Genomic DNA, 25,269 nt, shown 5'->3' on the forward strand with positions numbered 1-25,269 from the left:
TGATCCAGTCTTCCAAAAAACGCTCTGCTGCGGTCCCCTCCGATTTCTCCGGGAACCCCAACACCCGAATGTTGCTGCAGTGGGAACGTCCCTCCGCCCACCTGCCAAGCCCGGCCACCTCTGTGTGTACGGTGGTCATCTTTTTTTTCAGTGAGGCTATTTACCCCTGAAGGGACCCTATGTTAGGTTCCGCTGTGTTGACTTTCTCTGAGACTTTGCGGAGGTCTGTTCTTAGTAAGTTAAGATCAAAAGATGTTGTTCCAGCGCCGAGCGGAGACCATGAATTGCGTGCATCAAGTCCGCCCTTGTGGGCTCCACTGTGTCTCCCCCTGGAGAATCGTCATCATTTTTGCCTGCACGCAGGGCAAGCCGCTGCATAGATTGTCTGGGGTAGTTTATTGTGTAATGGCGCGTGTTCCATCCGCCTTCGCAGCATTGTCTTTTCCCATTCCCCACTGCTTATGCACCCCAGCAGTCTCAGGGCGGGTCCCAGAGGGGCAAACGTTCTCCTCCCTCCACAAGTGTGCCTCTTCCTCCTCTGGATGCTGCTTTGGATGGCCCCCAGTCACCCCCATGCGAGGCCACCACTCAGAGCCCCCAGGATTCACCAGATCACTACCCAGAGAGGGCGCTTCACTGCCCCAGGTCCTAGCCTTGAGCCTCGGCCAGGCTGAGGTCCACCCCCGATCCCATCGCACTCAGCCCCATGTGGGCCCAGACCCCCTCCGATGGTACCCCTCGAGAGGGCCCTTTGATGTCTCTTGCGCAGGTATGGGGCAAGTGCAACCATTTCCACCTGGCTTCCTTTCACTGGGGTCCTTCACGCTCCTCCTTCCCAGCCCCCTGCCGCAAGCTCTCACCTCTGGAGCAGGACTCCAGTTCAGGCCAGTGCTCTGTCCGCTCAAGGTAGTGGAGTGTGCCCAGGCAGCACGGGCCTCTGCACAGATCCCCACAGTATCCTCTCGCCACCTCGGGGGTGGGGACCAGGCACTTGGTACAACCGCGGCTGCCGAAACAGGCCCACCGGCCCCTACGCCGCTCCCTGCAGGAGAGCCCCCCGAGTCTCAGTTGGCCCGCAGGCCGCAAAGACCGCCACCGGCTCACCGCGCCCCGAAACGGACTCCTCCTGCCTCCATTCCGGTGGGCCCTTGAGGCGGCCCACCCACTGGCCGATCGCCGCTCTGCTCCTCCATGTGCCTGGAGGGGCGGCGGCACCCCAGGTGACCGCCGCAGTCAGCCCCCCTGTGCCCAACCGACCGGACCAACGATGGCTCGGGAAGCAGGTGCTCCGCAGCCTCCTTTCTCCACCCTCTGCCGCGGTATGTAGTATTTTAGATTCGCTGGCTGTGAGGAGCCGTCCCCAGGATTGTCGGGTACCCCAGGTCCCCCACTCCACCTGTGCTCAGGATGTGTAGCAGGATTAAGCCAGATTAGTAATTTATTCCTCCATGGTAAGGAAGAGCATTCGGGGGACACGTCCTCGCGGCCATCTTGTCAGGCCACGTCCCCGTCCCCCCCTTCTCTCTTATATTTTTAACTCGCACCAGTAACCCTCCATAAAAGAAAACTGTGTTCTTGTATCCAAATGAGTGGTTAAAGTGGAAAGCATCTTTCACATCGCCACGTTCTGGAAATGGGACGTGGGCTGTCATCTAGTGATCAGAAGCCCCCACCAACTACACTTTCAGTCATTCTCATTGCATGCCAACTTTCACTATAATCCCTCAGTTCCTAACATCTCAACTTCATGCTCCCATAGAGCTTTGGTATAGTCGACTTGGGCATGTTACACCCTCCTATCATTTCATCATCCGTACAGGGCTTGATTTTGGGTAAATCAAAATCACTTTTATTCATACTGTTCATTTCTGACCCTGAATCAGTGAAAGCTCCGCCTGTGTGAGTGTGCATCTCGGATGCTATCCTGTTGTTTCTTTTGACTATGGTTGCAAACATCTCCACTCCTATCATTGCTTGGAATGTAATGTGCCTCTGTTATATCATGGTCTCCATTACCTCCAGGGTTTATGTTGGAGAATTTGTTGCCATGATTGGTTCAATTTGCCCCCCCCACGCGTCACTTGTTTCTCGGTCCATGCCCAAGAGTCCTTAGGATCCTCAAAATCAATTTCAAATCTTTGGTCAATTTATTGAGGCACGCTGGGATCAAAAGTACATATTTCACTCCCATATCTTGCAGTTTACGGTTCACTTTCGAGCAGGTAGAGTGTTGTTGCTGCACCACTGACTTGTAGTACAATAAAATCATTAGTCTGGTGTTTTCCATTTTCAAAGAGGCCCACTTTCCCTGCTCTTTGCAAAATTCTGTCTCTGTCCTTATTATTTAAAAGACTTGCCGTTGGGGGTGGGAGGGTAGGTAAATAGGGTGAGTTGTAGTGTTGCCGGCACCCTATTTACTCATTCCACTGCGTAGAAGCTGGAAAGTCCCTGTCTCTCCACACTTAGCTGATTACATTTCTCAAGATATGTCACAATATCTAGTCCTCTCTGTGCCCAGGCACTATTTCAATGTTTTTTTGGGACATTACATTTTGAGACCTCGTCCCTCCAAGAACTGGATCATTTCTGTGAGATCAGTTACCTGTTAGTTTATATTTGCAGTTCCTGTAGCTGTTCCTCATTGTCCTATCTTTGCCACTTATCTTTGGCCATCTCACAGTAGCTTTAAATCTACCACCACATCCTCCTCAGTTAAATTATCTAGTTCACTCCCATCTGACAGCCTACATTGGGTTACTGGCTTTCTCGAGATGGGCCATGGGACTTTGCAGCTTTTGGTTTCTCCAGTTTCAGTGGTGGTGTCATATGTATGCACCAACACAGTCTTTTATAGTCTTGCTCCAGCTCTCAGGTTATGGTTGTTTTTATTGGCAGCAAACTCATTCTGAGTCCTGATTTGTCCCAAACACAGGTATCTTTTTTTTATTGCTGGTTATAACTGAGCAGCAAGTGTTTAAGTGACACCTCAAGAGTGCATGTTGTCCTATTTAGAGAAGTAGGTTTGAAGGGGAGGTTAACAGTACTTGCTTTTCATCTGCTTGCTCAGACTGGCCCACCAATAAATCTTCAGCTTGGCTCATTCACCTTGCTGGGCACACTTACCGTTCCCATCACAACTTTCTTCCAAATGTATTTCCCATGCTACTGGTTGCTTCCAGTGCCCACCTTTGGTTCAGTCCATTATGCGGACCAGTTCTTCCTTTTTGTAACACTCTCATGTGGTCTTCTGCCACAGTTCCACAAGAACCTCCTGCATTTACAAGCCTACTGCATGACTTTTTCGCTGTACCCTCATTAGCCTTGTCACCATTTTAATGTGGGCAGCATTTTCTTGGCTTTTTGTTCAGTTGAAATCCACACTCTGCTGCTTCAGACTTCGATTTCCTTTGTCCCCGAAGGACAGGAACAATACATCTTACCCACTTCGGGCATTTGGCTCCTATTCAATACAGGAAACCTCGGGTCTAGGGTAACTGGCAGGGTACCACCTAGAAAAGCTTGTTAAGGTGTTTGCTTGGTCATGTTAGGGTTAGGGTCAAGGTTAGTGTTTACTAACAGGTAGGGTTAAGGTCAGCTTACATATCTAGTCAATGTAGTGGAGGATACATGCTAAACATTTTGATATGGCATCTTTTGAGTAGTGGAAGGTCATAGCAAAGGGCCCTGATGTGGTAACATATAAATCTTTGCGTTAAGAGACCTGATTTCAGTTAATGTGCATTATAATTGTGATTAGTCTTTCAGTACAAATGTATAAAGGCTAGAAATCATCCCAGTTGAATAACAAGTGCTCTCTAGTAACTGTGAATGGCTTTTTAATGCTTATCAGGGTTTGTTTTTCTTGCAACAGTTTCCAGCAGTAAACCATGGGTGTTAAAGTTCAGCGTCCTCGCTGCTTTTTTGACATTGGCATCAACAATGTTCCTGGTAAGGATGATTTCCTTTTTATGAATCACTTGCTATTTCACAATTACATCTTTATGAATCTGAATTCAAAACATTTTGTAAAAATCATAAGTAACCAATGTGTTTCTCCCTTTCAGCTGGTCGAGTGGTCTTTGAATTGTTTTCAGATGTGTGCCCTAAGACTTCTGAAAACTTCCGGTGCCTTTGCACAGGTTTGTTAATGCTTTTTCAATATGAGTTTATAGATTTGTCTTCTTTCATAGACAAGACGTTCTCTGTTTGCTTTTCAGTTATAATTGGCGTACTCTTTTGTTTTCTCCATGTTGATGCCAATGAAAATATAATCCCAGATCCACTGATTAATTTTTCAAACCCTTCCGCACCTTGTTCCTAGGACTCTAATCCTGAGAACACGAACATTGATCACTGTGACACTTCAGACAGGAAATATCTATAAGCAAATCAGCCCTGGTTCTCACTATAAACAGCAAAGCCTGAACTACGAGGCCAGCTTGCCAAGGCAAGACGTATTGGCTTCACTGTTGCTTGTTTTCAGTCAGTGTGTTTTTTTTTTTTGCCACATATGGAAAAATACATAAATGAAAATGCATTGATGCACAATACTAGCAAGAATTATTGCCTGATAGATATGGTCATCTTTGCATTTCTTTAAAAAACATGCTGCATGAGTTGTGGATACATAAAATGTTTTATAATTTCCTGTCAAATTCAAATCTACGTTCTTCAGTGTTCAGTGTGTAGCTCAGAGATATCTTCCTTTCATGCTGAATCTTGTAAGAAAGTGGAGTATTGTATGGTGTGGGGTTAGTCCTCACCGTGTAACACTCTCACAATACCCCAAAGATGGTCCTTAGATTCACACTAGTAAATCCTTAGCTCGGTCCTGGTACTGTGTCAAAGAGCACTCAGGCTTTAGTTAGAAGAACATGTGTTAAGCATTTGAGAGTACCAACATGGATGATAGTTAATTGCCACAGCTCAAAATAAATCCAACACTAAGTTATAAAAATAGAGCTTATTTTTATCGTAATTTACACACCAAATCTAACAGAATTGAATCATAACCGGGGTTATAGATTTTGGAAGCATTATTAAATCACAGAAGAACTGGCATTTAAAAGTTGCAGTGAAGTCTTTGGAAAATATCACTGATTGCAAAATGTACTTAGAAAGTGAGCTGTGTGGAACTTTTAAAGGGTTACTGTTGTGCAGTCTTTAGGACCAGATCATGACAGTCTGTTCAGTTTTACCTGGCCCATAGTGTCCGGGTGCAGTGTTGTCCTGGCTGTCCGCGGTGCTAAACAGGACTCCCGTTGAAGTCCATAGCGGGAAGCCCCTGGTGACAAACTACCACTTGGAGGACAAGCTGCAGGGAACCCTTGCAGTGTTAAGCCTGTGCAGGTTGTGGGATTAGGCTACAGCAGCCAGTTCACTTCTACCTGGTCTGTGGGATACGGGTGCAGAGTTGTCCTGGCTGTCCATGGTGCTAAACTGTACTCTCGCTGGTGCTGTTTTTACTCCTTACACGACAGTGCTAACAAACTGTTGAAAAATCTCAGCTGGGGCTGGGTTGCAGATGTAGGTTACACTCTGTGCCCTGCACCTGCAGTGTCAAGTAAGTGGTTAGTTACCCGACTGACAACCAGCGAGCCTTGGCAGCGTTAAAGGTGCTGAAATCTTTTGGGAACTTCACAGGGTCCAGTGGAGGGGTGTAGCAGCCTGAAAATTGGAGGCAGGCAGGAGTACAACTCCCAGAAGACAGAGGACCCACCTGCCTTTCCTCGATACCTATGGTGGGCCCGATGGCAGTTGACACTTCGGATCCTGTGAGCGTTTTACCTGCAGGTTCCCGGGGAACAGCACCATTAGTCCAAGGCAGTCTGAGGTTGCTTCTTGCTTCCACCAAGGTGACTCTGGTCAGGAGTACCAAGTTTCAGTCAAGGACAAGGGTCGTTCACACACTTCCAAGTCTGTTGCCTCAGGGTCAGATAATCCCTCTTTTGCCTTGTGCAATGGGCAAAGTCTGGTTGTCGGTGCTGCAGAGCTCCTTTTTTTGTCCTTCTTTGAAGTTGGTCAGTCAGAACTGAGGTTCCGTTGTTGGGGGTGTCCCTTAAATTCAATATTTAGGGGAGTTAGGGGTGTGGAGACTAGTGGCCAATGGGCAGCTACCTCCTACGGCTAGTCTGCCCCTTAGGTGACCACATCTTGTGGGCCAGTTTTTGCTTCCCAGAGCCCTCTATACTGCCACTCCTAAGATGGCAGAAATCACAGTTTAATGCACATACCAAGCTGCTTACCATTGATGTGTGGTCAGCCTGCTGGGAGTACGCACAGTCCTTCATACCTAATTTCCCGCCTGTCCATGAACAAATGTACCTGCAGCGGGGGAGGGGGAATGGTTTCCTTCACTGGGGACTGCCCCCTTCGTTTCTGATTCCTGGGAGCACCCACACTGCCTGTCAGGAGGTTGGAAACCTTTCCGACCTCCTCAGAGGCAGCAAGCACTGGAAAAAGCTTGGGTTAACTGGCCAGAGCACAGGTGGGCAATTTCTAGTGTGCCACCTGGAAGTATGCCAGCTTTCCCTCTACACCAGATTTATGTTGAGGAAGAGAAAGCAAGTTGTTTGACACCAACTCAACATATCTAGGTGGTACTATAATGGGAGCTACCAGCTTGGGTCTGCTGGGCTTAAGTCCAATGTTACCCTATGGACCGGCCTGCACTTATAGTGTACCTTAATGGAAAGGGTACTATAGAGGCATAAGCTTGTGCCTATATGACTTCACCTTAAATATAATACACCCTGCCTTCCTGGGTTGCAGAAGCCTACCTTGGAGGTGCCTGACATATATGTAAGGCAGTGCAAGGGACTTTGCCACTCATGGTGAGGGCACTGTCAAACTCGAGCAGTTTCACTGCTATGACAGTCTGCTTTGGCAGGCCTGCCATCAGCAATTTGTGTGACTCCCCTAGGGTGCCACAAACTTGTGCTGCAGCCCTGGTGTCCCCTTAACCACGTATGCCCTGGGTACCATTCAGTAGAGGCTTATAAGAGGGTAAAGTCTTGCCAATCAAAGAATGACCATGTCGACAAATCAATTAAGAGGGAGAGCACAGGCACTGGGGCCTGGTTAGCAGGCTTCCAGTTCACTAGCAGAGTCATACACATCATTGGGGGGCAAAAAGTGGGGGGTGAATATACATGAAGAGGCACTTTCCTACAATTCAGTTCTGTATTACTACCCTTGCTAGGTGAAATACCCAAAAGGTTTATATTCTTGGTTTATATTTATTGTGTTCAAGTTAAAGAGTAGCATAATTGGCACACAATTAAGTTTTTTTTTTTTTTTTTTTTTTTTTTTTTTTGATGGCTGTAATATACTCCTTTCACCTCCCTTTGAAAAGTCGCAAAGCAAAATCAATATTTTGTTTAAGATGTTCTCTTAAAAATAATATTGATTCCAGGCTCTGATTGAGAACATCACCATGTGTGGTGCAGAATAGTTCTCCCATTTGTTTGGATACAGCATTGATTTTGAACTTTCACGAAGATTATGCAGTGCTCAGTTCTTTGGTGCATCTCTCCTTTTGATATTACACATTAACATTGTTGATGGCACCGATATTGCCAGTCCAGGGCACCACAAGCTTAGGTCCAAATGAGCTCCCTGTCGTCATTTCTAATGGTTCTGACTTTGGGTTTATGTGACCTAAACCTGTCCCTCGCCACCCCCCCATCCCTTTACTCATAAAAACATTAAGTTCAGTCTGTAAAGTAGGTATATGCAGCAAATCAGAGAATCACAAATTGACAATGCGTTGTGCACGAAAATGCCCCTAAACAGTTCCTTAAGTGCACAGTGGTATTCCAACACTACAATACTGAATGCTGCTGTTGGTCCTGAGTGGAGGAAGGGGGAATGGAAATATCAGAGAAAAGGGACAACATGAGTGACACTGTCTTGTCTGGTGTACCTCTCTCAAGGTTCAGGGGACTCATAGCAGTGTTTGTACAGAATAATATAGGGTGTTAAGTGTGAATGTGAAAAGCAGACTATTTCTAAGGTTCACAGTCAGAAGCAATGAAATAACAAAGGTGGTTTTCGTTGTTATGTCTACTGGATTCAGAATGGTAGACCATAGTGAGCCTAAACCAATGTGGAACTTAATCAGGATCTAGAATGATTACCTGCAGGTTGGATGCAATCATGGAAACACTTGCAGAAAAGATAAAAAGCAGCAGACCAAGAAACATTTTATTTTGTATGCAAGTTTTAAGTTCACAGAAATAAAATAAGCAGGAAAACAATAAACGCGAATGGCAAATGATAAAGTGGATGACCTATAATGACACTTTCATTTGATTGTTCTTTTGAATTGCACACTGAATCTGTTGTTGTTGGGACTGCCTAAATATGTCAAGGATCAGTTAAGGAGGATTTCTTTTTACCAGGAGGTGACCAATTCTAGTAGTTGCAGTGAGTCTGGTTTATTCTGTTGAAATATGTTACTCCTTGGTAGAGTTTACACCAGTTGAGGCTGATACTGGACATGAAGCAGGTACATCCTCCTGTATGATATATACCATATGAAAGTCAGAAAATACCCATATAGTAATTAGAACATGCATTATGGGAAGTTCAAATGTACTGGAATTGGTTGGCATGGGTCTGTGAAGTCTTTTGGGACCTACTTGTTCACTGTTAGCTGGATACACATAGCACCCAGATACAAACAATCTGAATGCCATTAGTACAAGAATTAGCCAGTGTATATAGGCTGAGGCAGTACGTATTCAAATGGCAGGAACTAATGTTTGTGGTCAAGTAGTTACACATGGACCTCCAACACAGATAATGAGTTTGCCGACTATATGTGGTGTAATCGGCAAAGTAGTAAGAAAGCGAGAATAAATCCTTTTCTGAGTTACTTGTGAAACTAATCAATCATAACCTGTCAAGCCTCATACTAAGCCCCAGGACCATCTTAAAATATGCATTGCATGCTTTACTATGGGAATGGTTTCCCCCTGAGGAATATGGTACATGGTGAAATATATTTGTTAGTATATATACAGTTAAGTACGGTATACCCTCTATTGCAGTACTACAAGATTTTCTAGGAACAGTACAAAATGAATGCAGAGCAGTTAGGATTTGCCTAGAATTATTTTGTAAATGTATACCTCGATAACTTGAAACACAACACAAGCGCAAGACTCAGACATAGGGGCGCAGAACGAAACACAACTTCTAATGGAAAAAAACAGTCAAACAGTAAACACTGATTGGATATCCACTAAAGCAGGAGTCCAGTAGGATTCATTATAATTTGAAGGAAAGTGATAAAATAAGAAAGTCCCAGCAGTAACAACTTGCTAATAGCTGTTCTTCACCGGACTGAAAATACTCTGCAAAAGAACAGCACACTGAAACAGAGGATTGTAGAAGAGATGAGAAGCTGGGAAGAGGCAGTCTTGTTATTCTGCATCTGGTGTGAAGATTAGAGTGAGATGTTTGATTTCCAAAGCTCATTATATAAAGAAGATAGTAGTAGACTTACTAAAAAGAAAACACATGCCTCAGAAAAAGAGTCCTTCTGGGAATGCAGAAGTAACAGTATTTCATCAGACTCTCAAAGAGCATCTAGTCATGATTCATGCTGATGGATACATCAAGTAGAAACACCAGATGGACTTGTAAATTTGCCATTTATAATGTACAGATACAAATTGAGGGTGATCGGTCACACACTATAAAAGTGGCTTGTTGGTCACACTGGTCAAATGTTTATGATATTATTGTATTAGAAGATGATGGGGATTCTGGCGAGAAAGTAATATTGAATGAGTTCTCTTCTCTAGTACCTAAGGATCTCCAAGACAAATGAGCAAGTGTGCTGGCTCTGAAACATGCTTTAGCGTTGTATAGCAATCAAAGGGTGGGATAAAGACTCCGCACCACCCTAGATTCCTCTCCAGAGTGAGACTCCGGTGCAGACTAAATGGCTGTTTAAACCAGAGAAGAAGCACGACTTAAAAACCATTCTGATTGCAGTGATATTACTTTCTCATTCAGTAATTAACCCTGCTCACTTTCAGGTGGTTAAGCCAGACAATTCTTACTGTATTGTATCGGACTAGAGAAATTTGAATTCTCATGCACAGACATATGCAGTGCAAAACATTTGCAGTACTGGGCCAATGATAAATTTAGCTAGGAAAAAATATACAAAAATTCTTCACATTGCAAATGGTTTCTTTAATGTTAACATAGCCAATGAATTGCATTAATTGACTGCTTTCATATTTGGTGGTATTCAGGGAACACAGACGAGATTACCACAAGTGTGTAAAGACAGTCCCGCTTGTTTTTTTGGGGGGCTGCAATAATGGAAATTCTCTAAGGCGATTCCGATGTGTTAATGTACACTGACTATTTTTTCACTGAGAAATGACTTGGGCACACACTTAGAAAGGGCACACAGAAGAGTGAATATTTTAGCCCGCCATGAACAAAATACATTTCTGTAAATTGATTTCCTTCCTTGGTGTAATGTTTTTGGTGTATGAACAAACCATTGAATGCAAACGACTAGCACCAGATTTCCTGCAGACATGGGCTACTTTGCAATATCAGCCACATTAACAAAATGACAAGCCCTAATGGGTTTTTTGAGTTTTGGAAGAACTTATCTGCCACATTACTGAGAGGAGGCGAGTCCTTTATACAACTGAATGTCCACCTTTTTTTCTGAAAGGAGTTGTACAGATACACATATGACTTCCTTAACATGGGCTAACACCAAATATGTTAGAGACAAAGGCCCTCATTCTGATATTGGCGGGCGGCAGTCGCCGCCCGCCAATATCTGGCCGCCGAATGACCGCCCCGCGGTCAAAAGACCGCAGCGGCCATTCTAACTTTCCCGCTGGGCCGGTGGACGCCCTCCAAAAGAGCGCCCGCCGGCCCAGCGGGACAGCCCCTGCAACAATGAAGCCGGCTCCGAATGGCACCCGTCGCGATTTTCACTGTCTGCTAAGCAGACAGTGAAAATCTTTGTGGGCCCCCAGGGGCCCCACGACACCCGTTCCCGCCATCCTGTTCCTGGCGGTAAAAACCGCCAGGAACAGGCTGGCGGGAAGGGGGTCGGAATCCCCATGGCGGCGCTGCAAGCAGCGCCACCATGGAGGATTCCCTGGGCCAGGGGAAAACTGGCGGGAAACCGCCGGTTCCCCTTTTGTGACCGCGGCTTTACCGCCGCGGTCAGAATGGCCCTGGAAGCACCGCCAGCCTATTGGCGGTGCTTCCGTGGTCCCCGGCCCTGGCGGTCATGGACCGCCATGGTCGGAATGACCCCCAAAATATTTGAAAACATGTGACAATCAGAACAACCTAGTTGTTGGGGTTATTCCAAGCACATCTGGCTGCGCATATTTACAAATCATGTTTATCTCTAGCAACAGAAGAAGGTTGGACTTTGACTAACAAAACCCTCACAGGTGGCCATTGTTATGCGGCATTCCTTTTGTGAAGCAAAACTTTTTTTTATTGTTACTCCCATACCAAATTTGAAGGCTGCTACTGAAGCTAGCATCCTGTATGTGAGTGCAAAACATTACCATTTGGTCTTAAAATAACATTTGATTATGACCCCATTCTCAGAGCAAACCACTTTCAAATACCAATGCACAGACTTCCAAGGTACCAGATGTACATGAGTATAAAAACGTGGTTTCTAAGGATGGACCTGCATACCTTGCAGTTGGCACTAATTAAAAATACCCCATGTCTTGTGTTGCAGTGCAGGAAGTTTTCCAAAATGGCGATTTCTAGAAGTTTAAGCACATATTAAAGTATTAGGTGATTTTAGTGTAGAGATATATGCCACCTTCTTAGAACTTCAGAAAACATATCCTTTGGTTCCCACACTTAATGTGTTGGACTCTTGTTTTTGTGTAGAAGGTTACAGACTAGACCTAGCCCACTGATCCTTAAAAGAATTCAGAGTTTGGAAAGTTAACTCGATAAATACTGAACAGCCTTGGAGAAATGTAGCTGCTGGGTAAGCTTCCTTTGGTCCATGTACAGTATCCAGTGGCCCCAAAAACGAAAAGTGGTTCATGTTAAAGGAAACTGTGCAGCTTTCCTATCTACAAAAATGGCCATACAAACATGTAAAGTTGCTACTATTACATGACCTCAAACTCAAAAAAAGTTGCACCCATTCATCTGACTGGTCATAAGTTAACATTGCTTGCGACACACGTGCCAGCCACTCAAGCTTTTGAACTGAACATCTTTGAGCGGCAATTAATGTTCGTGCCAAATGTACCCAGGCACCAGTAGTTTTTGAAATAGGGTAGGCCCTACACTCCAGGAGTAATGTAACGAGTACTAGTCATGTTGGAAGTTTATATCCCATATAAACACTATTGATTTTTGGGTTATTTTTTAGGCGCCAAATAGTATTGTCTACCATATTTTGTATATTGCTGTGCTAGCAGTTTATCCAACACATAGCTAGATCTACAGTTTATCTATGCATGCACCATTATTGCTCATTTAATTTCTAGCAAGTTGGCAATTTCCTGTTTTTATTTTTGTTACAGGTGAGAAGGGCTTGGGGAAAAGCACCCAGAAGCCATTACATTACAAGAGCTGTCTATTCCACAGAGTAGTGAAAGACTTCATGATCCAAGGTGGAGACTTCAGTGAAGGTAAGATGTTGCTTTAAGTAAGCTTTGGTTTGGTGTAGGCAGCCAAACAGTGTAATGCTCTTCATCTGGAGTGCAAGCAAAAATAAAGTCTTGTGGCATTGTGCAACTACAACAAAACTCTGGCCTAACCTCCGCATACTGTAGTCTACTTCCTTGTATTCTGTGCTGATTCTTTCCCTTCACTTGACAGGATTGCTTCATGGACATCATGTTTGTTACAATTTTTATTTTTTTATTTTTATTTTTTTAAGGTTGAGCATAAGCGTACAACCTCTTATATACTTCTTCTGTGGGCTTAAAGTCATTTGCTTTATTTCAGTGTCATTTAAAAGTCCTTGCTAGTGGTCAGTCGTGCCTCTTTGCCCCTCCTTTTTCTCTTTGGGAGTAGGGACTAACTACTGTATAATTATGCTTTGTCTTGTTTATTTGTTCTTTTGGGGGCTTTTTTCCTTCATTTCCTGCTCATGTTCGGCGATGCTTCCCTCTTCATTAGCAGAGCATTCTCAGCTTAGCTGCAATGATGTTTCAGGAAATAGGGCTGTAAATCAGCCTGCTATTGCGGTTTGTTCTAAATGAACCTTTCTGTTGGCCATGTTGGCTCGCACCTCCTCCCTCCCTCCCTCCCTCCATTCGTTGCTGCTGTCTTTCCAGCACCGCTACTTGCTTAACATGGCAGCTGCCTCTGATACTGAAATTAGGCCATTTGAAGCACAAGACCATCTGAGGAAGAGACTGGGGTTGTGCCGATCTCAGTGGGGTGAGACCTGTTATGTTTCCAGCAGGGGGCAGAAGGCGGGGGGGGGTGGGTACTTACCATGGAGCCAGCAGCGGGGCAGGCCGTGATTGTATCCCGTGTTTTGAAAATGTTGATTTCAACTTTCTCATTTTATTTTGGAGGCCATGCACCTTTTAGTGGATCAGCACAGCGCCTCATCACTGCCACCGCGCTTCATGTTTCTGCATGGCGGCTGTGCATAACTTTACATTTATCTACACAGTGCACACTTTCACACAGTGTTTTTTTAAACATTTAATTAAATGTTTACTCTGTTGCTCTTTGCCCCTCTCTTGGTTGTTGCAAGTCCTTCTCGTATCTATGTCCTTCCAGGAGGCCTCCCTTCCCTGACTGCTCCCTCTACAAACATAAAACAACCTGCAGGGAGGGGAGGAGTCTCCAGGGCCAGGTCACCCTCGCACTCTTCCTTTGTTTTGTCCTCTTCTGTGCGCATTGTGTTCAATGGCAGCCTTGCCTAACTTTACATTTATGTACGTGGTGCACGCTTTCACATGTGTTTTATCCTGTTTACCTGCTCCCAGGTTACTAAAATGGAGTAAGCACCTCTCACCTCACTTGAAAAGTATAATGTGAAAAACAGTCCCTTCACCTGTCCTGCTCACGGCATACTGAAACAAGCATTAACAATGCAGTAGGTCTCGCATTTGCGAGAGTTTGAGCTATTGCGTTGTAAATGATAATGTCTTTTAACTATGTATGTACTCTAAACAAAAGCACATAGGCAAAAGACGTTAGCATTTACAACGCCAGTAGCTCTAACTCTTGCAAATGCTAGTCTTATTGCATTGTAAATGTTTTTTTCTAATATAGTTTGTCTCCTCTAGACACAATTTTTCTCTCCTAGAAGATAGCTTGCTGTATTTGTGTTCCTTGTAACCATGTCACTTGTTCTTATAAACACACTGATTCTCGTTCCCTGCCATAAACCTATACTACTTGTTATGTCCCTAGGTTCACTGGTTGTTCCCTGCACCACCCCACACCACCCCACATTGCCCCTCAGCCCTACAAACACCTTGCATCACTCTTCTTATGGTATGCCTCTAGTTGTACAACACAAAAGGATGATGGACAGAGTGCTGAACAATGCAGACACTCACCCCCAGCCACAGATCTGGGTTTTATCCATCGTTCTTTTGCTCACCATGCGACCCCAGTTTGGACCCAGCTATATGCAAATCAGTCTTGACCCTGTTCCTCATGGGAACAGTCCAGCCCGAACTGCTAAGCCAGGTCCTCCCTGGACTGGAAACAAGCATCCTGGGACCGGTTTTAGGGTATCACCCTTCATCAGCCAGGCTGGCTTGAATCCAGTGGCACAGTGAGCACGGGACCCACATCTGGGCATACCCTTCACACTTAAGGCAACTTTAGCAACACAAAAGGATGATGGACGGAGTTCTGAACAATGCAGACACTCACCCCCTGTGATTGTACACCATGTTTCTCCATCCTGTCCATCTAAACGTCTATTCAGCCACCTCCTTTTGAGTCATCTTCTTTCCAAATCCGTTATGCAGGTTTTCTTTTCTGTCTCACAAGTTTTTCAGCCTTCATTAAGAGCCTCATGAGTCCATCCCTTCTTTGTGTTTTAGGAACCTCATAAATTCTCTTTACCACCACGACAGTCCAATAATTAATTCTATGGTGTCTCATATGCATTGTCTAAAGAGTACCTGATTGAACATCTGCAAGTTAACACGATCTGAATGTATCAACTCCTATCTGGCACATTTGCATGCACAACCTACAGTGCATGCTTGATTTCTTTCTCTCAACATCCATGGTTCCTACTAACACAATTGAGCAAACAGCTAAGGCATTTAAACATAGCTGACCTGTACTTGAAATTAATGTATTTTGAGTGAAATAGGGCTGTCCTTTTTGATGGCTCACTTTATAAAACGGGATGCAGCCTACTTGGGTTAGTTTCTTACTTTTAGAACAGGAATTGAAACTGTGCTGATCAAATGTATGAAAATCAAATTTGTTGAAACAAAAAAGTTACATTTGTCACTGTTGATTTCTAACTTTCAAACATTTGAATATTATATGGTGAAATATTAGCTTCAAGGAGATACCAAAGTATTGTAATTTCTGTGACTTCCACGTAAAATGTGATATGACGGAGTACGCCACCTTAATCTAAAGAATAAAAATATAATCCTATTATTACTATTGCTGTGAAGATGAAATCTAGGTTTAGTAAACAAGGTCAGCAGATGCAACTGGAGATCATTGAACGTTTGGGATAACCCTCATGAGATTGTGCCATTTGTTATTAGGACTCTTATGGTGCGAAGAGTCTAAACAGTATAAACCTTGATCTCTAATTCAGTTTCTTATGCCTAGAAGTATTATGGTTGTCCTCAAGATAATTTCATACTTATATGTATAGCTAGTTTTTGCTAGGTGAAATCATCAGTCATTGTGGTAACTTAAGAGAATATATCTTGTGATCATGATATATATATTTTTATTGGCTAATGTTTGAGTAAGTTATTCAAGGGGTCACTATTTTATCTTTCTAAACAAAAAACGTACTCGCTTGCTGAACACCCGATCTGAATCTAAAGCTCTTGGGAAGTGGTACAGACTACCCTCAGTCAAACAATGAGCTATATTTTAATCTTTTTATTTTGTTATTTTCAAATCATATACTATATTACTAGTGAATCTTAATAATGTAGTCTCTTGAATTTGCACCACAAGGTTTCCTTGCAGTCCAAAGTGGTGTATCCTCTCATTGCCCAGCTATTGAAATCCATTAGCATAGTGCACTAGGATATTTAGACTTTAATGCATGCAGTAATTTTCTTTTTTGTTTGTTGTTGTTGTCCTCAGGAAATGGTAAAGGGGGTGAATCTATCTACGGTGGATTCTTCGAAGGTATGTAGCCATCTTTTTAATTTTAAGTTTGACTGTTTGTCTGGCTACATTTTCACTGTCTTTTTTTTTTTTTACATTTGCCAGGAAAAGACTGCTGTGTGTTTTTAACAACTTTATTTGTGGTTTTAAATAGTCGATATGGATGCACTACAAAAAAACGAAAATTGTATTCTTGTCTAATTATCTGTGGATATTGTGAAAATACGACTGCCTTGTCGCTGGGCTCTTTTATTATAGTGTACTTTGAATGTAGTAGTAAAGAGTCGAGGTAGCATCAGACTTTTTTTATCATGATTTTTCTGCCACTATGGAAAACTTCATGGCCTAATATAGTCTCACAATTTCATTGAGCATTGGTATCTGGATCAGAGACATTCTCTGTACTACTGATCATTGAATAATTTTTGGTATACAATTCTGTCAGTCTGGTGGATGCTTCTAATTGTAGATTCCTTACCTTTTAGAATAGTCCCCAGGTGTCATATTGGAAGCTTTTACAGTGGTACTCCTGCCCACTGGTAAATGGAGAGTTGCTCATCTCACTTCCTTTCTTTCTGCATCCTCAAACGTGGATCTGGAGCGACTCCTTCATCTCCTTTGAGATACTCAAATATTTTAACATTAATCCAGTGTGCGAAGAGAAGTTGCCCCCTCCCAAAGCTATAGGATTCAAGTTTGTAAGGATTGCCGCAAGCAGATATCTGTGACTGTTCCTTATAAGGTCTGCCTTTGGTGGTTGGTGTTGGATCACGACTTGAGGGCATAGAAGAGTTGTGCCCTAAGGAACCAGAAGGTCAGAAAGGATCGAGAGTCAAAACTCTACATCACTAAACAACACACTGTGACTGGTCAAAGTCAAAAGGAAGGTCCAATTCCTGTGGCAGGTCTTTGTTGTTGTCAAAGTCATTGGGTAATTCGAAAAAGAAACACAAGAAATCCAAGTGCGACTTGGCCCCTTCCCACCATTCTTTTACTCCAGATGTAAGGAAATGCCTCCTTGGCATGGTTACCCCCTGACTTTTTGCCTTTGCTGATGCTATGTTTTGATTTGAAAGTGTGCTGAGGCCTGCTAACCAGGCACCAGCACCAGTGTTCTTTCCCTAACCTGTACTTTTGTTTACACAATTGGCACACCCTGGCATCCAGGTAAGTCCCTTGTAACTGGTACCCCTGGTACCATGGTCCCTGATGCCAGGAAAGGTCTCTAAGGGCTGCAGCATATCTTATGCCACCCTGGGGACCCCTCATTCAGCACAGACACACTGCTTGCCAGCTTGTGTGTGCTGGTGAGGACAAAACGAGTAAGTCGACATGGCACTCCCCTCAGGGTGCCATGCCAGCCTCACACTGCCTATGCAGTATAGATAAGTCAACCCTCTAGCAGGCCTTACAGCCCTAAGGCAGGGTGCACTATACCATAGGTGAGGGCACCAGTGCATGAGCACTGTGCCCCTACAGTGCCTAAGCAAAACCTTAGACATTGTAAGTGCAGGGTAGCCATAAGAGTATATGGTCTGGGAGTCTGTCAAACACGAACTCCACAGCACCATAATGGCTACACTGAAAACTGGGAAGTTTGGTATCAAACTTCTCAGCACCACCTTAGAGGTGCCCCCTGAAACTTTAACCAACTACCCGTGTGGGCTGACTGGTTTTAGCAGCCTGCCACACTCGAGACATGTTGCTGGCCACATGGGGAGAGTGCCTTTGTCACTCTGTGGCTAGTAACAAAGCCTGCACTCGGTGGAGATGCTTATCACCTCCCCCTTGCAGGAGCTGTAACACCTGGCGGTGAGCCTCAAAGGCTCACCCCCTTTGTTACAGCACCACAGGGCATTCCAGCTAGTGGAGTTGCCCGCCCCCTCCGGCCACGGCCCCACTTTTGGCGGCAAGGCCGGAGGAGATAATGAGAAAAACAAGGAGTCGTCACTGGCCAGTCAGGACAGCCCCTAAGGCAACCTGAGCTGAAATGACTCTGACTTTTAGGAATCCTCCATCTTGCAGATGGAGGATCCCCCCAATAGGGATAGGAATGTGACCCCCTCCACTTGGGAGGAGGCACAAAGAGGGTGTAGCCACCCTCAGGGCTAGTAGCTATTGGCTACTGCCCTCCCTGACCTAAACACACCCCTAAATTCTGTATTTAGGGGCTCCCCAGAACCTAGGAACTCAGATTCCTGCAACCTAAGAAGAAGAGGACTGCTGAGCTGAAAAACCCTGCAGAGAAGACTGAGACACCAACTGCTTTGGCCCCAGCACTACCGGCCTGTCTCCCCACTTCTAAAGACACTGCTCCAGCGACGCTTTCCCCAGGACCAGCGACCTCAGAGGACTGCCCTGCTCTAGAAAGACCAAGAAACTCCAGAGGACAGCGGCCCTGTTCATCCAAGACTGCAACTTTGTTTCCAAAGAAGCAACTTCAAGACAACTGCGTTTCCCGCCGGAAGCGTGAGACTTGCTACTCTGCACCCGACGCCCCCGGCTCGACTTGTGGAGAAACAACACTTCGGGGAGGACTCCCCGGCGACTCCGAGACTGTGAGTAACCAGAGTTGCCCCCACAGCGACGCCTGCAGAGGGAATCCCGAGGCTCCCCCGGACCGCGACTGCTTGACTCCCAGATTCCGACGCCTGGTAAAGACTCTGCACCCGCAGCCCCCAGGACCTGAAAGATCGGAACTCCAGTGCAGGGGTGACCCCCGGGAGGCCCTCTCCCTTGCACAAATGGTGGCTGCCCGAGGAGCCAACCCCCTTGCCTGCCTGCATCGCTGAAGAGACCCCTTGGTCTCCCATTGATTTCCATTGGAAACCCGACGTGTGTTTGCACACTGCACCCGGCCACCCCTGTGCTGCTGAGGGTGTACTTTCTGTGCTAACTTGTGTCCCCCCCGGTGCCCTCCAAAACCCCCCCTGGTCTGCCCTCCAAAACCCCCCTGGTACTTACCTGCTGGCAGACTGGAACCGGGGCACCCCCTTCTCCATTGAAGCCTATGTGTTTTGGGCACCACTTTGAACTCTGCACCTGACCGGCCCTGAGCTGCTGGTGTGGTAACTTTGGGGTTGCTCTGAACCCCCAACGGTGGGCTACCATGGACCCAAACTTGAACCCCGTAGGTGGTTTACTTACCTACAAAAACTAACAAATACTTACCTCCCCCAGGAACTGTTGAAAATTGCACTGTCTAGTTTTAAAATAGCTATATGTGATTTATTTGAAAAGTATATATGCTATTGTGATTATTCAAAGTACCTACCCGCAATACCTTTCTTTTGAAGTATTACATGTAAAATTTGAACCTGTGGTTTTTAAAATAAACTAAGAAAATATATTTTTCTATACAAAAACCTATTGGCCTGGAATTGTCTCTGAGTGTGTGTTCCTCATTTATTGCCTGTGTGTGTACAACAAATGCTTAACACTACTCCTTTGATAAGCCTACTGCTCGACCACACTACCACAAAATAGAGCATTAGTATTATCTCTTTTTGCCACTATCTTACCTCTAAGGGGAACCCTTGGACTCTGTGCATACTATTCCTTACTTTGAAATAGTGCATACAGAGCCAACTTCCTACACCAGAGAAGGCCTGAGAGCTTCACCATGCCTCTGTCTCATTCCTGGCTATGATCTCCAAAGGAGACTATTCTGAGCTTTACTGACTCCCTCTGGTGCACCTTTGAGCCCCAACAATGTGTGAGGACCTACTGTTGGACTTCTTCTGGTAAGTCTGGCCTTGGTGCTTAGAACCCTACTCGAGTTCTGCACCAGCTTCAAAGCTGACTTTGTTTTTAAGCTTCTTGACCTGCGCCGGTTCCTTTTGCACCTATGCCATTTTAAAGAAAGCAGGGTCACAGCACATTCCTTTGGCCTTGCTGTCCCATTTCATGTGACCATTCCATCAGCAATTTCGCCCCTATGACTGTGGTAAGGTGCCATACACAAAACACCAGCCCACAGTGCCAAACCAGCACACATCCTAGTCGCTGAGAGTTTGCATCCTAATGGCAACATCTAGAAAATGGTGCAGCACAGTACCCCCGCTTCTAAAGCTGCAAATCTACTTTAGGGTTTCCTTCTTGAGGCTGCCTCTTCGTCGGAAGCCAAATCCAGCATTTTCACCAGGGTTGGCAAAAAAATCACTTTGGAGAAGTGGGTCCTCCAAATTATCCAGTGTTTTTAAGTACTTATATTCTTCTCCGCTCTGCCTCACATTCCACCCCTTTCATGGCAGCTAACCGAGAACGACCTCTCTGCTTTGTGGCAGGAAGTGCAGACCTGTTTGCCTAAAGGGGCCATAGGGAGGGTTCCGACGTCGGAGGAAAGAACTGGATGACACTTTGATTACTTCCAAGTGGTGAAGAAGGATGGATGCTTTTTTCCTATTCTAGATCTTTGTCCTCTCCAATGCTTTTGCTGCGAAAGGACAAATTCAAGGTGCTCACTGTAGCCCAGGTCCTGTCTTCAATAGAACCTACAGACTTTATTGTAGTTTTGGATGTGCAGAAAGCTTATTTGCACATCACCGTCCTGCAGGCCCACCGGTGTACCTGTGATTCATCGTGGGAAAGGAGAAATTTGCAGTTTGTGGTGCTCCCCTTTGATCTCATCAGTGCCCCTGTGATATTTACGAAACTGATGGCAGTTGTAGGAGTTGGGTGATCGGAGACTTCTCCCCTAACTTGAAGACTTGCTGTTGAAGGCAGGCTTACCCCAGGAAGTCAACAACCACCTCCGGACAACTACAAACTTTGACATAGTTTGACGTATTATTAACATGCTGATGTCATGTCTGATTCTCTCACATACGCTCCTGTTAATTTGTGCTATTTTGGACATCACTTCTTGCCTTTCCCCTGGAATGGGGTCCAGTACATTTGAGTTATGATCCCAATGCTCCACCCTCAGTCAGCAACCTCACAGTCATCCTCAGTGAGATCCAGAAGATTGCTGGCCTCTTGTATCCTGCTGGAGAAGCATGCCAGATAGCACACGAGAGCTCTGCAGTGGAATGTGACATCTCTCTGGGCAGAGCACTTGATGGATCTGTCCGATCATGTCCAGATTTAAAAGGAGACTGTAAAAGACCTGCAGTGGTGGCTTCTGGCCAGTGGCAGACTCCTTTCCTTACCCCGTTCAGTGTTGATAGTGATGATGGAAGCATTACTTCAGGGCTGCGGCAGACACTTAGGAGGTGGTGATTATAGCCATCTGGTCTCCAGCGGAGGCGAGGCCCCACATTACACTTCTGGAGCTACAGGCAATTCACTTGGCATTGATGCCAACTATAGGCTGGTGAAGGTGTTCACAGACCGCACCACCATATGTCATACTGCAATAAGCAGGGCAGGTTGGGGTGTTGGACCCTGTGCAAAGAGGCATAATGCCTTTGGAAGTGGCTGGACCTTTTTGGAATTTTCCTGGTGATACACCACCTGGTTGGATAGATAAATTCTGATGTCGATGCCTAGTGGATCACGAATGGCAGTTCCATCTGGAGGTGGCGCAGGGCATGTTCCAAAAATGGGGGCGGGAAACACTGGTTAGATGATTTTTTTTTTTTTTTTTTTTTTTTCCCCGCCACCACTGAAAACGTGCATTGTGAGCACTTTTGCTTGCTAGAATTCCTGGACGCTCTCTCTCCTTTCTCTCCTCCCTCCCTTTCTCTCCTCCCTCCCTTTCTCTCCTCTCTCCCCTTTCTCCCCTCTCTCCCCTTCTCTCCTTCCTCCCTTCTCTCCTTCCTCCCTTCTCTCCTTCCTCTCCACTCTCTCCCTTCTCTCCTTCCTCTCCACTCTCTCCCTTCTCTCCTTCCTCTCCCCTCTCTCCCTAGGATTGGGCCAGGAGAGTGTTTTACCCAGAACTCCTGGCCATGAGCATCTGGCCTTCCCTCCCCTGCTTTTTTGGGTGAACCTTACGTTGCAGCAAAAAGACAGGGTTTAACACTCTGGCCTGCACAGTCTACATCTCCATGCTCAGAGGTTGAGCGGCAGCAGCTGACTGCATGTGACCTCCCCCCCCCCCCCCCCCCAGAAAATGGTTGATGTCTTCCTGGCATCAAGGCATCCCTCAGTGAAATATGGTTACAATGCCCAGTGTGACAAATTTGTGGTTTGGTGCTGCACCCGCCAGATAGTCCCACCTTAAGCTGAATTGTACAAAGAGATGTATGTTATGTCTGACCTAGCAAGGACTTGCTTTGGGCTCAAATGAAGATTATTTATCTACTCTTTCTGCATTTTTGTGATTGTCAGATCAGTCTTCTTTATTTAAATCACCTGTTGGGATGCTTTTCTTAAAAGGTTTACATTATTGCCTTTTGTGATGCCATAGTGGGATTTGAGCCTACTCCTCACATTTTGGATGTGTACATCCTCCAATCAACTAACTATCTGCCCATTGCAGCTCTTAACTTTTAATCTCTATAACATTGGCTCATCTAATAGCAATATACAGGAGCTTTATGGACCCGGGTGTCCTTTGTGCTGAAAGTAGCCTCTTTTTCATATGGAACAGGCCGTCACCCTTTTGGCATTTTCTACTCCACTTCTCCCTCCATGGAGGAAGTGCAGTCCATCGTTTAGATCCTAAGAGAACATTGAGTTTTTACATCAGTAAAGCTCTTTACTTATTTTATTAATTGTTTGTTTTTTATTTGATGAAAGTATGAACAAGTACAGTTGAAAGATAAATGTATAATGTGCTTAATGCAGCCCCCCTTCCCTTTCAGGGTATGTCAGCACGCTCTGTATAATGCAATCCTTTCCCACCTCACCCCCGCTTCCCACACCACACAATTATCAACAGCAGATACAGCAAGGGGATAATAATCACAAGGAGGCAAAGATCTCTGATGGTGGCTGTTGAGAAACCAGCATTAATAATAGCAAGTGACACATCCATGTAAATGTAACTCTAGACAGTACCATGATGTCCCATTCCATTTAATCATGTATTCTGAGCATTATCAAGTGCTTACACTAGAAGGTAGGTGCGTAGAGGCAGCCATATATCTTTAACCCTTATGGAGGGGGTATTTATGTGCCCCTCCTCGTCCCCAGCGACAGGTGATACGCCTCTTAGCGAGCATTAAAGCCAGCACCATGTACTTCCTGTAAGTGGCATCGAAGTCTTTGATGTGCTCAATAAGAGGCATTAGAGGAGTCAGCTGTAGCTCTTTCTCTCGCATAATGTAGAGGGCAAATGTACCGCCCCGAGAGACCAAGCCAAATAGAGGAAATCTGTGCTAGCCAATCCACATCTGACAGCACATCGTCGGGTTTAAGTCCAAATGTATGAAGTTTAACAGGAGTGTAGTATGCTCTGTGAGGGAACTTGTAATTAATACTTTTCAGTCTACTACTGGATGATATCTACCCTGTGTGCATGCAGCAGTAGCGCCACTGCTCATGAGTAAGGCCATACCTAGAACCACTTTTTATGTTCCTGTGACCAACCCCGAAAGCTTGGGGATTTAGCCTGTGCAGAATGATACATTGAGGAGACCAGGTATTTAGTATTAGTGGCTTAAAGCATGTTAAGTAGTGTGAGAAAAGTAGGAGGTTCCACAGGGAAATCCACGACAGCCACCTTAGAATTGCATTTCAAGGGGATGTTCATAAAGACATCCAGGAGTGAGGCCGGTCTTCTCCTATATAATCAGTTTGTGTCAGAGGCCCTCACAATACAGATCTTCCCAGTGGGTGAGGCCCCATCTTTAGAGCTAGAGCCTACACAGGAATTAATGTGTGACCGACAGCAGGGGATGATAGTCCAGAAGGATCAGAGTAGGCCACTCTTACCCACTTTGTAGCATAGTCTCTGCCGTGCGGCAGTGGTGCACACCACTGTAGACAAAGCGGCTGAGGGAGTTACCGAAGGGGTTCCTATGAAAGAAGCAGGAGGAATCAGTGCTATGTATCCTTATTCAGCAGCCAAATGGGAGAGAAACTGGGAAGGACGGTACCAGTGGGATAGCATGGTGAGCTTGAGTGCATAGATGAGAGTTCCTTATCTGGAGCTTCAAAGCCTCCCTCCCGAAAGGGTAATGTGAGGGTGACCCATTGTATGTGGGGCTGTTTACCTGCCCATGCTAACGGAATCATCTGTGTTGTCAGTATGTGAAAAAAAGATTGAGTTATAGGAATGCTCAGAAAGAGCTACAGCGCTTTAGGTAGAAGCAATATCTTCATCGAGTCAATAGGCCCTGCAAGTGACAATGGTAGAAAGATCCAGTGGGTGATTGGTTTAGTGAGTGTAATTCCATATTAGAGAGGAGTATCTCCTTCCTACCACGGGATACCATGCCCATGTTCTTAAGCTCTTCTATGCATGCATCAATGTAGGCGAAAGTCGGAGGTGAAAGGTGCTGTTGCCTGTGTGAGAGGGGGAAAAAGCTGCAATTTCTCCTAGTTAATTTGAATGCCTACCAAATTTGACAAATTCTCGCAATATACCATTTAGGCTCTAGTGTGGGTCCCGGAGAGATAAGGTAATATCATCCACCTATAGGGAAATTAAAAGATGTTGGCTGGGGTAGTGCAATGCAAAATCATGATACTGCTGCGGCAGTTTGGTAGCCAGGGGCTCAACCGCCAAGTCAAAAAGTAAGAGCAATTTGCATATGTCAAAAAAAGTGTCCATTTAAATATTGTGAAGACTATTAAGACAGTTTGCTGTCAGGTCTTAGTTTTCTCATGGGTGTTCTGAAAGGATATTGACCTTATCCAGTGTAGCCCAACAATAGGACAAGCTGTTATCGGAGTGGACTACCTTTGATTTCTTTAATTGCAAGTAAAATGTTTCCAGTTTGTTTGAATTTAATGACCTTGGCACCCCTTCTGAGACACAGTTCCTGATTCTTAGCGTCCTTTCTAACAACTCTTTCTGTAGCTAAACATGGCTCCTAAATGTTCTGCTAT

The 25,269-nt window shown here is 45.1% G+C and overlaps 1 protein-coding gene across 6 annotated transcripts in view; it reads left to right on the plus strand.

The window, feature by feature from the left end:
* PPIG (peptidylprolyl isomerase G) overlaps positions 1-25,269 on the plus strand; it is a 243,413-nt gene that overhangs the window by 38,314 nt on the left and 179,830 nt on the right. For all 6 annotated transcript variants that reach the window (XM_069225296.1, XM_069225293.1, XM_069225295.1 and 3 more), the window contains 4 exons: positions 3,872-3,948; positions 4,065-4,139; positions 12,561-12,668; positions 16,309-16,353. In XM_069225296.1, coding sequence (XP_069081397.1) covers positions 3,888-3,948; positions 4,065-4,139; positions 12,561-12,668; positions 16,309-16,353 — 289 coding nt within the window. In that variant the 5' untranslated portion in view covers positions 3,872-3,887. The remainder of the gene's footprint in view (positions 1-3,871; positions 3,949-4,064; positions 4,140-12,560; positions 12,669-16,308; positions 16,354-25,269) is intronic.

This window comes from Pleurodeles waltl, chromosome 3_1 (genome assembly GCF_031143425.1).
Source record: "Pleurodeles waltl isolate 20211129_DDA chromosome 3_1, aPleWal1.hap1.20221129, whole genome shotgun sequence".
Lineage (NCBI taxonomy): Eukaryota > Metazoa > Chordata > Amphibia > Caudata > Salamandridae > Pleurodeles > Pleurodeles waltl.